At 43.6% G+C, this 15,239-nt stretch overlaps 1 protein-coding gene and 1 non-coding gene across 3 annotated transcripts in view; both read right to left on the minus strand.

Moving 5' to 3' along the window:
- ZKSCAN1 (zinc finger with KRAB and SCAN domains 1) overlaps positions 1-13,922 on the minus strand; it is a 62,860-nt gene extending 48,938 nt beyond the window's left edge. Inside the window, exons 1-5 of one of the 2 annotated variants that reach the window (XM_026019537.2) lie at positions 13,754-13,902; positions 3,524-4,039; positions 3,128-3,281; positions 1,051-1,142; positions 671-797 (exon numbers count right to left, since the gene is read on the minus strand). In XM_026019537.2, coding sequence (XP_025875322.2) covers positions 671-797; positions 1,051-1,142; positions 3,128-3,281; positions 3,524-3,949 — 799 coding nt within the window. In that variant the 5' untranslated portion in view covers positions 3,950-4,039; positions 13,754-13,902. Of the gene's footprint in view, positions 1-670; positions 798-1,050; positions 1,143-3,127; positions 3,282-3,523; positions 4,040-13,753 lie in introns of both variants that reach the window. The other variant, XM_026019538.2, reaches the window with a different exon arrangement.
- LOC112935805 (U6 spliceosomal RNA) lies at positions 7,371-7,475 on the minus strand. The gene has a single exon (XR_003238219.1). It is a non-coding gene; the product is annotated as a U6 spliceosomal RNA (small nuclear RNA).
- Positions 13,923-15,239: the final 1,317 nt, after the last annotated feature.

Below are 15,239 nucleotides of genomic sequence, written 5' to 3' on the forward strand. Positions count from 1 at the left end.
CTGATGCCTCTTAGAGCTTGTTTTTGTTCTTAACTGCACTGCTACTCTATGGTAGCAGACCTCTCCATTGAAGAGCACCACTGTAGTCGGAAACAGGGAATCCTAATTGTAAGGGAGGCACAAGCCAGGAATTACACAAAGTTATTGTGGAGCAGCACTCCCAGGATGGAAGATGGCAGAAAGCCCATGGAAGGATGCCTGGTAAGTCCAGGAATGCAGTCCTGGGTTAGGATCAGATTGATGATTAGGTCTCACCTGGACCTTTATAAGAAGAAAAACAGATTCCATCCCTTTGACAGAGGCACCTACATTACAGCCCACAGGGGCTGGAGAAGAATCTTAAGTATCAAAGTGGTTCAAGAGGTGAGAACTCAGAACATGAGAGGACTTTGATTTCAAATAGCAAAAACTACATAAAATTAAAAAAGCCACTTGGAATCAGGGAATCACAGTATCAGGTGCTGGGGGTTAAATGAACACAAATGGGCTCCTTCCTCTACCTGGCCTGAAGAGAGGGGGCTCAGTAGTCTTTCGATCCTTGTCAACTCTCAACTGAACACATCAGAGATCCCACAACTAACCAAAAAAAAACAAAAACAAAAAACAAAACAAAACAAAAAAAAAACCCACCACAAAACAATCTTAGGCGATGATCCTGCATCAGTCTTACCCTGGGAAAACACGTTCCCATAATTCTCCTGCCTGTTGTCCCTATTGAGATTCTTCCGAGCCAGGTTCTGACATCCCCATTCCTCCAGGATGAGGGACACGGCCATGTCCTCGATCTTCACCATTGCCTGAAATAATATGAGATCCCCACACTCAGTTCCCCCAAAGCTTAGGGACAATCCCATCACCCAAACCTGGAGTCAGGGATAGAGCTGGATGCTGGGAAAGAATAGGTGACCATGCCAGGCTCTGGCGGATGCGGAGGGGCTACTCTGTGGGTAGGGGCATCAAAACTGCATCCTCGGTGGAGAGAGCTAAAAGAGCTCCAGGAAGAGAGGCAGCCACAAGGGTCTCAGGAGGGCAGAGGGGCCCACAGCTCACCTGGGAATCTGCCGTGAATAGTGCAGATGCCATCGCTTGGTCTCTGGGACTCCCCTCGTGATGAGGGGCAGGAACGTGTGTGGCAGGGAGAGCTGAGGGAGGAGAAAGGAGCTATGAGTAAAATCAGCTCTGCTCTGGACCCCCCGTCCAAGAAGGACCCCAGGGCACTCTCTTTCCTGCACCTGTGTGTTTGATGTTCAGTGTTTAACTATAGAATAGGTAACTACAGAGAATCTAACGAAGGAAAAGTAACGATCTCTGCTTTCCCGAGATGTTTAGGCAGGAGTCACAAGGAGTCATAAAAAAGGTCCTTAAAAATCACCTGGTTCAATCTCTTTAAAGAGGGGGAAACCAAATCCCAAGAGAGTAAATGACTTGCCTAATAGCACACAGCTAAGAATGGCAGAGCCAACCCGGCTTCTTATTCTCAGCTATGGAAGTAGGTAACTTTCAGTCCATGATTCAAGTTTGGCTCACAACTGAATTTTCTCCAGTTCAAGGAATAGTACCAGAGCATCACAATCTCATTTAGTTGTGGAAAACACAAACGTTAACAACGTTTAGGAGTAATATCTTGTAACGCAAGGTACAAAGGGGGTCTTTTCTGGCCATTTTTTATCCTTCCCGTTTTCTCCCTCACTTAGCCAGTTTTTTTTTGAGAAGATGTATACAAGGTTCAAATATCACCAAGACATTTACTAGTACACAGAAGTGTGAGTTGACACCTGATCTAATACAAGACCTCTATCACACGATCACACAAACTGCAATATGTAAGAACAACTATACAAGTTTTTAAACCACAAAATTAAAATCTTCCCTTGCCAAGTAATACTAGATTTGGAAATGTTGCTAGATAAACAGATGATGTTGCCCTAGCTGCAAAGAATAAGAGAAATGAATTTGAAATGAATTACTAAACCATGTGTAACTATTTCAGACCATACAGTTATAAGCTAAAGCAAAATGTACAAAAAGATCAAGTATCCAGCATTTTAAACTTCCAAGAACTAGGAAAGACTCTGGAAAAGGAGTAGCGCCAAGAGGGATCTGAGAATAAAAGCATACAGCTGAATTCCAAGGAGAACTATTTACAAGTATCAACTGTTTGTGACAGGGTCTCTAAAACTGCTACTCTGGCAAAGGCAAACTCTAATCTAGCACTTAAAACTAAAAATATCCTCTTCAATTTTCTGATTTCCCCCTTGTGGAAGGAGTGTGGAGAGACCTCACAAACCCTGCATAGGAGATGATTGGGACTGGAAGGACAGTAGTGGATGCACTGATTTGCAGATTCCTCCAGAATGCACAGAAGAGAATATTTTCTGAAGCTCTAATATTCCTGGCCTTAAATGTCATCACTAATTAACACATTGGTTAAGAAACGTGCCTTTATCAACTCTTCTTCAACAACTTGACTTTTAATATGTTGTTTTTAATGATATTCTATGCACCTACTTTGATTTTTAAATTGGATTAAATATATTGTTAATATTTACCTCAAAAGAAAAAAAATTAAACGGACTTTTATATAGATGACCCTGAAATGATTTTTCCCCTCATGTTTCTCAAATTAAAAAAAAAAAAATTTTCCATCCTTTTCCCACTGTTTGAAATTCTGAAAACTAGAAAAAAAGGTTATACAATACTTTTATACATTTTAAATAAAATAAATTTTAAAAATGATCCTTTTTTTAAGGCAATTTATGACATTAACCAGAGTGTTTCAAAACCCAGGCTGGAAATATATAACTTCTTCCTAGTACTTTCCTGTAAAAAAAAAAAAAAAAAGAAAAAAAATCTGCTGCACATCCAAAATGCTAACAATTCCAAGAGTAATGTAATGTCCTCCCAAATTAATTTCATTTACCTTCTCAGTAACATCAACTCCTGAGGTTGGCCTATAAGTTAGATTTTCCACAATATTTAATTAATAATGACAGTAGTGTGTAATGATAAAAAAGAAGCATGCTTTTTTTTTTCTTTCTTTTTTTTAATTACAGACCCTCAGCAACACAGAGAGTGCACTCCCATCTCGAATAGTTTGCTTTTCCCCACGTGAAACTTTGCTTCTTACCGCGTGACTGTAAGAGACGAGGTTTCCTAGATGAATGCTTGAAATGGGACCGGGTGGCCTCATGATGAAGGTCAAAGCTCGAGGACTCCTGCACTGGATCCAGAGGCACCATCCCCCTTGCGAGCATCTCAGGTCCATGAACTTGACCTGGGACCTGAGGACAAATAGAGTGGGCTTGCAGGTAAATCATTTTTTCAATTGGACTTTAAACAAACAAAAAGATGGTAAGTAGACCAGTGGATGTAGGGCCAGAACGCCTTTTAGCATCTGAGCAAAGCAGAAAGAGTAACCAGTATAAATACTACTGGTGCCAGCTCTAAATTGTAACTTGCTGTTTGCTCCAGGCTTAAAGCCCATGTGATGCTTACACACAATAGGTTTCACACTTCTTCTTACCTGCTGTCCTGATAAATCAAGCTCCAAATCTTCTAGAAGGGTCACAGCCTCCTCCCCACTATCGGGACGGTATTCCTGCAGCCAGACTTGGAGCTCCTTGGGCAGGATGGAAAGGAACTGCTCCAGTACCAGCAGCTCCAGGATCTGCTCCTTGGTGTTGATCTCTGGTCGTAGCCACTGGTGACAGAGTTCTTTCAGTCTACTCAGAGCCTCTCGAGGCCCAAAAGTGTTCTGGTAACAGAAGTGCCTGAAACGCTGGCGGAAAATCTCTGGGTCAGGAGGCGGCGTCTCCTGTAGGCTGGAATCCTGCCCCCACATATGGTCTTCCTCGTCTTCCTCCTCTACCTTCACGATCACAATCCCGTCCTTCTCCGGGGCAGCCTGGGGGGACAGGCCTGTGGCTTCCCTTGACTCCGCAGTCATCATTCAGGCTTAGGCGGTGGGCTTGATCCAAACAGGGTCTGTGCTCTCCTTCCTGTCCTAGGAGATGTTTGTGGATATGTTTCAGTACTGTTCCTGATGCAGGAAACAAGATTATTAGAGTTTTTATGAAAAGTGACCTGTGTTACCCCTTCACATAAGGCTGCAAAGGCACTGAACACAACCTTCGAATGGCAAAAGAAAAAGCCTCCAGGGGTGTACTGTTTTCACTGTCACTTTACATATTAGGTTTGCATGGGGATCCCTGGGTGGCTCAGCAGTTTAGCCCCTGCCTTTGGCCCAGGGCGTGATCCTGCAGTCTCGGGATCGAGTCTGGCATCGGACTCCCTGCATGGAGCCTGCTTCTCCCTCTGCCTGTCTCTGCCATTCTCTCTCTCTCTCTCTCTATCATGAATAAATAAATAACATCTAAAGAAAAAAAAAAAAGAATTGGGTTTGTCTTTAAAAAAAAAAAAAAAGAAAGAAAGAGGGTTTGCAGAGGTGTGCCTGGCTACTTTGATCAGTAGAGCAAATGACACTCTTGATCTTGGGGTTGTGAGTTTGAGCCCCATATTGGGTGTAGATTGCTTAAAAGTAAAATCTTATGAGGTGTCTCAGTTAAGCATCTGACTTAGGCTCAGGTCATGATCTCAGGGTCTTGGGATCTAGCCCTGAGTGGGGCTCCCAGCTCAGCAGGGAGTCTGCTTGCCCTTTTCTCTCTGCCCCTCACCCTACTTGTGCTGTCTCTGTCTCTCAAATAAACACATAAAATCATTAAAAAAAAAAAAAAAAAAAAAAAAAGGTTTGCGGAGAAAAATCTCCAATAAGCCAATTCCATCTCAGGGTATCTGCTTGAATCTGAATACCTAATCTCCAGGAGGACAGCAGGTTAGGAGGTTAGGACACCATGCTTTTATAGCACTCAGCCCAGTGAAAGCACAGTGTTATTTAGCAGGGTGCCAAGCACCAGGCTTCAGGCAGTACATGCATTATTTTATTGCCTTCCACAATAGCCCTAGCAAAGAGGCACAACCGCTAGTACCATTTTACAGATGGCATGTTGCAAATTGACATCACACCCTCCCCTTGTTAAGTGCTGAACTGTCACATGTCACAGGGTACATCCCAAGGGAAAAGTGGGGGCCTCTCTCCCTCACACAGAGAGCTGCCAAAGTACCCTCATTTCACTTGCTCACTTTTAGGTATTGTGATATTTCTCGGTTTATCTGAGACCAGTTATGTGGAATAATGGATTATTTTATCTAGCTTGAATGAATCTTGCCTTCATAAAAGAGACAAGCATAGGAGCCAGGCATGAAGGAGGTCAATTGTAAGACTTTCAGGTCTAAAATAAATAAGCCATAAGAATATAATGTACAACGTGGTGACTAGCGTTAAGAATACTGTATTGCACATTTGAAAGTTGCTAAGCCATCTTAAAAATTCTCATCGCAAGAAAAAGAAAATTTGTTAACTGGTGACAGATTTTTTTTTTTTTTTTAAGATTTATTTATTCGAGACACACGCTAACGGAGAAGCAGGCTCCCTGCGGAGAACTTGATGCAAGAATCGATCCCAGGACCCTGGGATCACCATCTGAGCCAAGGCAGACACTTAACCACTGAGCCACCCAGGTGCCCCTGTGGTGACAGACATTAACTAGATTTACTGTGGTGATCATTTTGTCCAAATAGCGAATCACTATGTTGTATACCTGAAACTAACATATTGTTACCTCAATTCTAGCTCAAAAGAAAAGAAAAAGACAAGCAGCTTAGACCCTGGCAGAGAAACTACAATTTGAAGAAATACTAATGGTACAAATACACATGCAAAAACAAATGGCATAGATAAAGTTCTATCTAAAGCAAGGTCTTACCCAGATTAGTACGTAAAAACCAATGTCAATCTAAATCAAACAAGAGGTCAACCAATAAGTGACAAAATAGCTGTTTTTTAAAAAAACAGTGCAGAAAAATTATTATGCTGGGGAAAAAAAAGTTGTATGCTGGGAAACAGTCTCCACTGTTATATAATTTTAACTGTTAAAAACTGATATTAAGTATCCTGGAAAAATTTTATCATCTACATGTTAAAAAAAAACTTGTATTTTCTACTGCTTAATATCTTCCAAATGAAGTTTTATGGGTCTTGTAAGTCTGTTTTTTAAAAACACAAAATACCTTTTGATTAGCTTTTTTAAAACTAATAGGCTCTATTAGTAGGCTCTATGCCCAACATGGGGCTTGAACTCACAACCCATAAAATCATGCTCTACTGACTGAGCAAGCCAAGCATCTCACCTTTTGATTAGTTTTTAAAAACAGGTGATTTAAGGGTATAGAAACAGATGATTTAAGGATATAGAAAATTTAAGGATATAGAAAAACTAGTGTACTAAGCTGAATTTCAGTAACAAAAATTTAACATGGAAGATAGGAACAATCATGAGTTAGTAAGCGGAGCTGACAATGTGTTTCTTCTACCTGAATTGACAAATCTTTGTGAGGGATCTTTTTCAATTCAAAACCATCAAATTCAAGTTTCAGAGACAGAGCATCCAGCTACTGTACCATCCAAAGCCAGGAATTTTATTTATTTTTTTTATAAGATTTTATTTATTTGGGAATGAGAGCACACACGCACATGAGCTGGAGAGGCAGAGGGAGAAGGAGAAGCAGACTCCTGGTGACTGAGCAGGAAGCCAGATGCAGGCTCGATCCCAGGACCCTGAGATCATGACCTGAGCCAAAACAAAGGCAGGTGCTTAACCAAAGGAAACACTTAAGCACCCCTAAAGCCAGGAATTTTTAAACTAACAAAAAGCATTTTTAATTACATGTTCTCATTAAAAGAGTGTTAGTAATTCTGGTGGAAAAGGGATCACATACATTTAAAGCACAAAAATTATTTTTCAAAAGCATAATTTAATGTATTTTTTGTTTTATTATACAAAACCCTTGGGTAGCAGGTGGCTCAGTGGTTTAGCACCGCCGTTGGCCCAGAGTGTGATCCTTGAAGACCCAGGGATCGAATCCCACATCAGGCTCCCTGCATGGAGCCTGCTTCTCCCCCTGTCTCTGTCTCTCTCTTTCTGTGTCTCTCATGAATAAATAAATAAAATCTTAAAAAAAATACTCTCGGATAATGGTACACATACACAATTTTTATAAATAATTTTTACAGATGGGAATATGTATCCAAAAAAAGGCTTGGGAGGGACACCTGGGTGGCTCAGCGGCTGAGTGCCTGCCTTCGGCCCAGGGCATTATCCTGGAGTCCCGGGATGGAGTCCCACGTCGGGCTCCCTGCATGGAGCCTGCTTCTCTCTCTGCCTGTGTCTCTGCCTCTCTCTCTCTCTCTCTCATGAATAAATAAATAAAATCTTAAAAAAAAAAAAAAAAAGGCTTGGGAGATGACTGTTTTGGTTTTAATGGAATCCTTTACAAATTTGCATGTCATCCTTGTGCAGGGCTCATGCTAATCTTTTCTGTATCAGTGATTTTAGTGTATGTGCTGCCGAAGCGAGCACGGAGATGACTGTTTTAATGGCGAAGACTATGATTTTAAACTGAGATTTATCACAGGATTAGTTTTTCTAGCTTACTTTCTTTGTCCTTAAAAAATCCAATGCAAACCCATTATCCAGCCTTTCCTGTTGATTTCCTACAGACCCATTTTGAAGCCGCCTTCCTTGCTGCAGTAAATGTATCTGTTTTTCAACTTCAGAGCAGCTTTAGTGAAGTCCTTACAGCTCCAATTATTCAATTTCCTAAACACCTCTCTAGATCTACAATGTGCAAAGCGTCCTCCTAGACTAAGGGGAATACAAAGATGAGAAAAGCCTGATTCCTATTTTTACACAAATAATTATAGTACAAAGCAGAATGTGCCAACCGTTCTAAGAAGCTTTCAGCATCAGCGCTAGAGGAGCTAGAGAAGTAACTGATGTGTCTACAAGGCGGCTTCTAGCAAAAGGCACCCCTGGAGCTGGGGTATCAGAGTAGCCAAGACCTCCAAAGGAAAGCTTCCTCCAGCAGAGGAGGAAGTGAAGTGGCAGTCTGAGAAATCACTCCTTTGGCTAGCTTCTTCCCAACTGGAGGCTAAATAATTCCTATGAGCCTTAAGTTTTTTAAATTGCATTGTTTTTGTTTTTAAGATTTTATTTATTTGAAAGAGAAAGAGAGAGAGGACAGAGAGCATGCCCAAGCAGGGGAGAGGGTGAAGCAGGCTCCCCGCTGAGCAGGGAGTCCTATGCAGGGCTCAATCACAGAATTCCGGGATCAAGACCTGAGCCTGAGCCTGAGCCTGAGCCACCAACTGAGCCACCCAGGTGCCCCCTTTAATTGCATTCTGAAAAGTCAAAAGATCACCTTTTCCTGCTGCACCTCCCACAATTACTTTCCACCACCCTTAATTCAGGCTCCAGATCTCCCACCTAAACTTGTGACAGGGTCCTGCAGTTTCTCCAGCTGCCATCTCTCCCCAGTCCAATTAGAGCAACAAACTGAGGCCAGTGCAGTACTGCCCAAGAATGCTTCTGGCCATTCCTTCCCTCCCCTCAATTAGCATCAGTGAATCCTTGGTATCTGCCAGTTGAGTGCCTACTCTACTTTTCCAGTCTTATCTCCCACTACGTTTCTTAGTAATGATCCCCCATATTTCAGTCTATGTGGCCATTCATGTTCCCTACACACAGGATGTAACTGTCCATCTTCAAGCCTTTGCTGTGAACAATTTCCCACCATATCAACTTTGTTGATCAAATTTTTACTTACTCTTCAGGATGTAAAAGGTCTCCTCATATTCCAAGTTAACTAACAGATCTTTCTCTTTTGAACATCCTCAATCTTTCTTTGTTCCTGTTTATGCTACATGTATTCTCCTTACATTATCCTTATTTGGCTTGCAGTTCCTATTACCTCCCAACTAAATGCTAAGCTCCTCAAAGAGAGTCGTCTTTGAACTTATCAACTAGAGAGCCTGGCAGCTTAATTCCATTAAACTCAGAAGAAATAAGAACTACTCAAAATATCACCACTCTCCCTGCCACTTATTTCCTTTTAGTGGTAATTAGCGATCAGATATTCTACAAATACCTCAATCACTAAAGCCCCAAGTCTCACCTTCCTGGATTCCTCTCTCCTTATATGGATTCAGTCTCCAAGCAGGGAGAATCAAATTTGGCTTTCTCTCTTCACTCCCCTCCCCGCTACTTCATGTCCTATGTTACTCTCATGTTACTCTCAGATTATTTTTACAAAAACTCTGTGGCTTTCCAGACACCACCCTGTAGTACCTGGTTCCAGTTTCCCCTCATCATTGATTTGTTCCACTCTCCTGTGAGTCTTTTCTATCCACAAAATGAGTATCTCCTAAATATGCCTTGGATCCTGATCACCATCCCTTTCTCACCTCACAGTCTATGTCTGGGATCTCCTCTCCTAGTCTTCTCTGCCCCCCCCCCCCCACCTTTTTTGAGATTTTATTTATTTATTCATGAGAGACACACACACACACACAGAGGCAGAGACACAGGCAGCGGGAGAAGCAGGCTCCATGCAGGAAGCCTGATGCGGGACTCAATCCAGGGTCTCCAGGATCACGCCCTGGGCTGAAGGCGGGGCTAAACCACTGAGCCACCCGAGCTGCCCTTCTCTGCCCTTTCAAATCCTACTTATCCTTCAGAGTTTAGCTAAAATGCATCTCACCCCTCATCGCTGTTCAAGAACATTCACTCAGATGCATGGAAAGCACCATCTAGGTCTTTCATGTAACAATCTTAGCAGGTAGTAGCTACAATTCTCATCTCCCTTTACAATGACAAAATTAAGGTTCACTGACCTTAAAATAACACACCCAAGGTCACATGGCAATTAAATGCTAGAGCCAGGATTTGAAATACAGTCTGTGGGTCCCCTCAATTCAAGCCATAGCCATCATACTGAGCTCATTCTGTCCCACACATGGATTAAGGAAGAGCTTCTGTGGACATAAAGATTCTTTTTAAGAGGAGGGCCTAGGAAAGTGCCTGTGAAGGATGACCACCCGGGAATGGGCCTTATCTGCCATCCGCTATTTTCACCAGAGAGCTGTGTAGCTAAGGAGACACAGCAGGAGATCCAAGTAGGAATCATCTCAAATCTAACCAGAGGGGACCATCCAACAGTCCATTAACTGAGCAGGACTGGTGCAGAAACTACCTTAGTATCAGAAATCTCTATTTTTATGAAAATTTTATCGTGTCTCGGCTATACTAAGGAGAATACAGGAAGGAAAGGAATTTTGATCTGTATCCTGCATAGGCAAGAGTTTTAGAGTGGGATACTTTCGGGGACACCTTGCTGGCTTAGTCGGGGGAGCATGCAACTCTTGATATTGAGGTTATGAGAGTTCAAGCCTCACAACAGGTGCAGAGCTTGCTTGCAAAAAAAAGAGTGGGATACTTCTTAGGTCAGTAGGACTCCATACGAAGAGACTGAGTAGGAAGTGAGATCCAAAAGGACAGAGATGAGAGCACAGGCACATCCTCTCTTCCCCCATCTCTCAACATTTTTGCTCCTACTTTGGTAAAGAGAAAAGTCACAACAGCAATGGAAGGGCTGGGTTTTATTTTAGGTTTCTCAGATGATCTCAGCAAACAATCTTTTCTCCTCTCTCTAAAGTTCTGGCTCAAATGCTCTCTACCAATCATCTGCCATGGAAGTTCTTACAATATTTCTTTCTCTGTGATTTAGTTTTTCATGCCTTCTTCCTCAACTGGACTGCTAAGGGTATACTTTGTTTCTTTTTTCTTAAAGTGAGCACTATGCCCAAAGTGGGGCTCAAACCCACCACCCTGAGATCAAGAGTCCCCCACTCCACCAACTGAGCCAGCCAGGCACCCCAGGGTATGCTCCTTTGCACCTCTTAGACCACTTAGTATGATTCCTTGCAAATATTAGTTGTTAAGAAATACCTGATTAAATTTACAGTGTTATTTATTTATTTTTTTCCCCCACTTATACAGCACTCAATACTGCCCTCAAATTAGCTCCAGGGGCTACCTGGGGTATCTCAATAAGCTGTACCACCACTTTCCGGTCGATAATTTTAGGCAGGTCAATCTCTCTCTCTGCATTTGTGCAAATGGGGAGAAAAAACATTTTCCTCACAGAATTATTGTGAGGATTACATGAGTTAACATATATAAGACAATTAAAACAGTGTCTGGCATTTAGTAGGCACTAGAGAGGTGCTTTAATTTTTTTCAAAAAACGGTAAGAGAACTGTGCTTTACAATTTTTCAGCCTGCTTAAAAGACTAAGCAACAGGAGAATTCCTGTAATCCTGAAAGCAGCATAGGTTGGAATACCTACATTCTCATCTCCCACAAATAAGTTACACATCCCCAAGTGAGTCATTCAACCTCTCTGGCCCTTATCTGTCACATGGGGGAGGGAAGTAAAAAACTACCTCTGGGGTCCTTTCTGGGCTGAAAAACATTCTGACACCCTATCCGATTTAGATAAGATTACCCCCAGCAACTGGTTCTCAGCGAGGATAAATACCAACGATTTTCTTACAAAAAGGGCTTGTAGTTACCAGCTCAATTTATTCCAAAGGCTATTTTGCAAACAGGCCAGTATCTTTTCCAGGGCATAGTCTTGAAAGTTTATTTTATTATTTATCTTTTAATTTTTATTTATTTATTCATGAGAGAGAGAGAGAGAGAGAGAGAGAGACAGGCAGAGTGAGAAGCAGGCTCCATGCAGGGAGCCGGACGTGGGACTCGATCCCGGGTCTCCAGGATCATGCCCTGGGCCAAAGGCGGCGCTAAACCGCTGAGCCACCGAGGCTGCCCTAGTCTTGAAAGTTTATTTTTTTAAATTTTTTTTTTAATTTTTATTTATTTATGATAGTCACAGAGAGAGAGAGAGGCAGAGACACAGGCAGAGGGAGAAGCAGGCTCCATGCACAGGGAGCCCGACGTGGGATTCGATCCTGGGTCTCCAGGATCGCGCCCTGGGCCAAAGGCAGGCGCCAAACCGCTGCGCCACCCAGGGATCCCTAGTCTTGAAAGTTTAAACAAACCGCACCCCCTTCCTGATTTTTTAACAGAGCTTTAATTTTTTTTTAAAGATTTTATTTATTCATTTGAGAAGAGAATGTGAGAGAGCACAAGCAGGGGGAGCAGCAGAGGGAGAGGGAGAAGCAGGTTCCCTACTGAGCAGGGAGCCCAACACAGGGGCTCGATCCCAGGACCCCAGGATCATGACCAGAGCCCAAGGCAGATGCTTGACCAACTAAGTCACCCAGGTGGCCCCCAGTTTTTTTAAATACGAAAAAGCTTCCTTTGAAAGACAGCTAGCTACCCAAATACCCAAAACTACCTCAAAATGAAAAGGTAAAGTTTAACATACCACTCACCTGTACTTAGGTGTAATATAAAGATAGAAAAAAAAATTAAACGTTCAGATCAAGTAGAGAATCAGCAAAAGACTATCTGTATTACATAGCCAGCTTCCCTGTTTGTACTTTCACACTGGTGAAAACTGCCTGATCTTGCACAGTAACTCAGAGACAATACAAACTTGGAGATACATTCTGGGGCAAATTATCATTATGGTTCCCTATGTAAGGTAAGCTATTTCTCCACAGTTGGCCAGCATATATACTAACAGTACTTCGTTTATCTGGTTACAATGAATTCCTCACAATTCGATTCAACAAGTATTTACTAACCACCACAAATCGGCCTAGCACTGGCCTGTACAATAAATGCTTTCTTTGGTCCCAGGCCATGTAACAGCACTCTCTATAATGAAAGTATCTTATTGTGTATTGGAGGCCCTGCAGGAAAGGGAGGGGAGGGGCCCTCCCTAGTGTCAGGCTAAACTGTAGCTGGATTTCTTAATTACCTTGACTAAATCAAATCATTTCAAAGCTGGAAGGGCCTTTTGAGAAAATCGAGTTCATTTTATTTAAAGATGACAAAACTGAGAGCTGGAGAAGAGTCCTGTATCATCCAAGGTCACTCAGTCTCCTAATGGCCTGGTGCAATTTCCAAAAATTCCCTTCACTCTTCATCCACTCTAAGACAAGCAGAGTAACGACCCAGAACTGGGGGTGGAGGAGAATCCACCTAATCTTCCGGAAAGATCATTTTTAAAGTCTTCAAAATATTCCGCAAGGCGGAAAGACACAGTGGGATGTCTAAAACCTCTACTAGTTCCGAATCACGTCTTTATCCACTCTAAGCTTCAAATACTCTTTAATCACCGCTTGGGGGTGGGGATGGAGGTGGGGCGAGAAGCAGGTGATTTGGAAACACGTAAGCGGCACCTCGAAACGTGTCCACTACTCGGCCTTCCGCATTTTTTCACCTCGAGGTCCTGAAGGACCCCGGAAAGAAAAAAAAAAAAATCTCACTGGAATCAAAGCAAATGGCGACGAAAGGAGGGTAGTAAAATCAGACAGGGGTCGGCTCGCTCACGAACCCGGTTTTCAGAAACGTCAAACGACGATGACGACACTGCAGGCGAGGGCTCCGGAAGGGGCCCGCAGACGGCTTGTCCCCAGGGCTCCGTGCACCCCCGGCCACCAGATCCTCGCCCCCTCCCCGCCTGGATCCGGGGGCGGGTCGGGACGTCTCCCGGGGGACGGCGCTTCCAACCGCCGGGCCTGGGGACGGACAGGGGCTTGGGGCTCTCTCCACACTCCGCCCGGACCGCCAGGAGGGGACCCCGGGGCCGCAGCTGCAGAGCCCACCCTCACGCACACACCCTGCGGCCCCGCCCGCCCTCCCCAGAGGACGGCCCCAGGTCTCACCGTGAGCCCCGAGAGCGGCCTGGGGGCGCTGGGCGAGAAAGGGGAGCTGACTCTGGGGCTCAGGCCGGCCGAAGGGCGCTGCACACGAACCTAGGCCCTCCCGACGCCTCGACACAGACACAACGAGTCACAAAGGCCGGAAGTGTGTCAGCACCTCGCCTTCCGGGACTACGCTGCGCTTCCGGGTCCCCTCTAGGAGCGCTGGAGGATTTTGCATCTCGGTGCCTGGATAGCTGGACCTGGCTCGTTCGTGTTCTGGATGCTCAAGCTTCCAGCCTCCAGGTTACCGCTCCGGGCTTTTGCGCGGGGAGTTAATGCTGGGGACGGGCGGGAGGCGGGGTTCAAGCGTCCCAGACACAAACAGGCTGCCCGGCTCACACACCAGTCCATAGGATAATTCGATTTCTCCTGTCCTTTCCATCCAGTAATTATAGTGATTATCAAGCAATAATGATTCTTAGTAATTGCATGTCTGTGGCAGAGCAGCTGAAACAAGGGTGTGTAAACAGGAAGATCAAAATGAAGCCAGAGGTGGCTGGTTTCACAAAACTGCCCTGGTAGCTTCTCTCTGGTCCTAGAGATGTCGGCCAATTGAGTGCGCGGTGTTTCCAAATCTTTGGCCTGGGGACAAAGGACGGATTTCCACAACCAAAGTCGTTATAGGAGTCTAGTTTTGCCCGTGTGGCGTATGCTATTATAACAGTTTGAACGTTTTCAGAGTAATTACAGACACTTTTGCCCCCAGGGTGCTTTCACAACCTACAACAATTCTGGCTTTCACTTTTACCTGGGAAAGTCAACCTTGCTCCACTTTCTTTGCAAGGGTGACCTGGCTTTAATGGTTGTAACTTTGCTCTATGTTCCAAGTCAAGTTCATGAGAGAGACTGAACTTAGTAGTGGTTGCATGACTCCTATTACTTAAAACAACAACAACAAAAACCTTGAAAACTAAAAAGCAATTACAATATCATTAAATGAAAATTGCAAAGTGGAGAAAAATAATCACTTGTAATCCCTCCACCCTAACCAAGTCTGTGATGGCTTTCACTTATCTCTTTCCTCTCCACTTTCATATATATGCCATATCTTGTTTATTATTTTAAACATAGTTCAAAACTAGTTGTATTGGATAGGTGGCTGGTATGCCCAAAATACCTGCCACATTTATGTTGTGTGACCACTTTTCAGACCAGAGTTGAATGGATTGGGTTTGGGCATATGATGCAAGCACAGCTTACATATATCCTGACCTGCGTAACTACGGAGGTGGCCTGGCTTGAGAACTCTAATGGAACAGTAAGGAACTAAACCATTGGATTCTCTTTCTTGGGGAGTTTCAACGGGAGAGACACATTTAAACAGTCCAAAAGCAGGGCAAGTGGCGCTGGCTGGCTCAATCTGTAGAGCACTCAACTCTTGATCTCAGGATCATGAGTTCAAGCCCCACATTGGGTGTGGAGATTACTAAAAACAAAAAATAAATAA

This window comes from Vulpes vulpes, chromosome 3, assembly GCF_048418805.1.
Source record: "Vulpes vulpes isolate BD-2025 chromosome 3, VulVul3, whole genome shotgun sequence".
Classification (NCBI taxonomy): Eukaryota; Metazoa; Chordata; class Mammalia; order Carnivora; family Canidae; genus Vulpes; species Vulpes vulpes.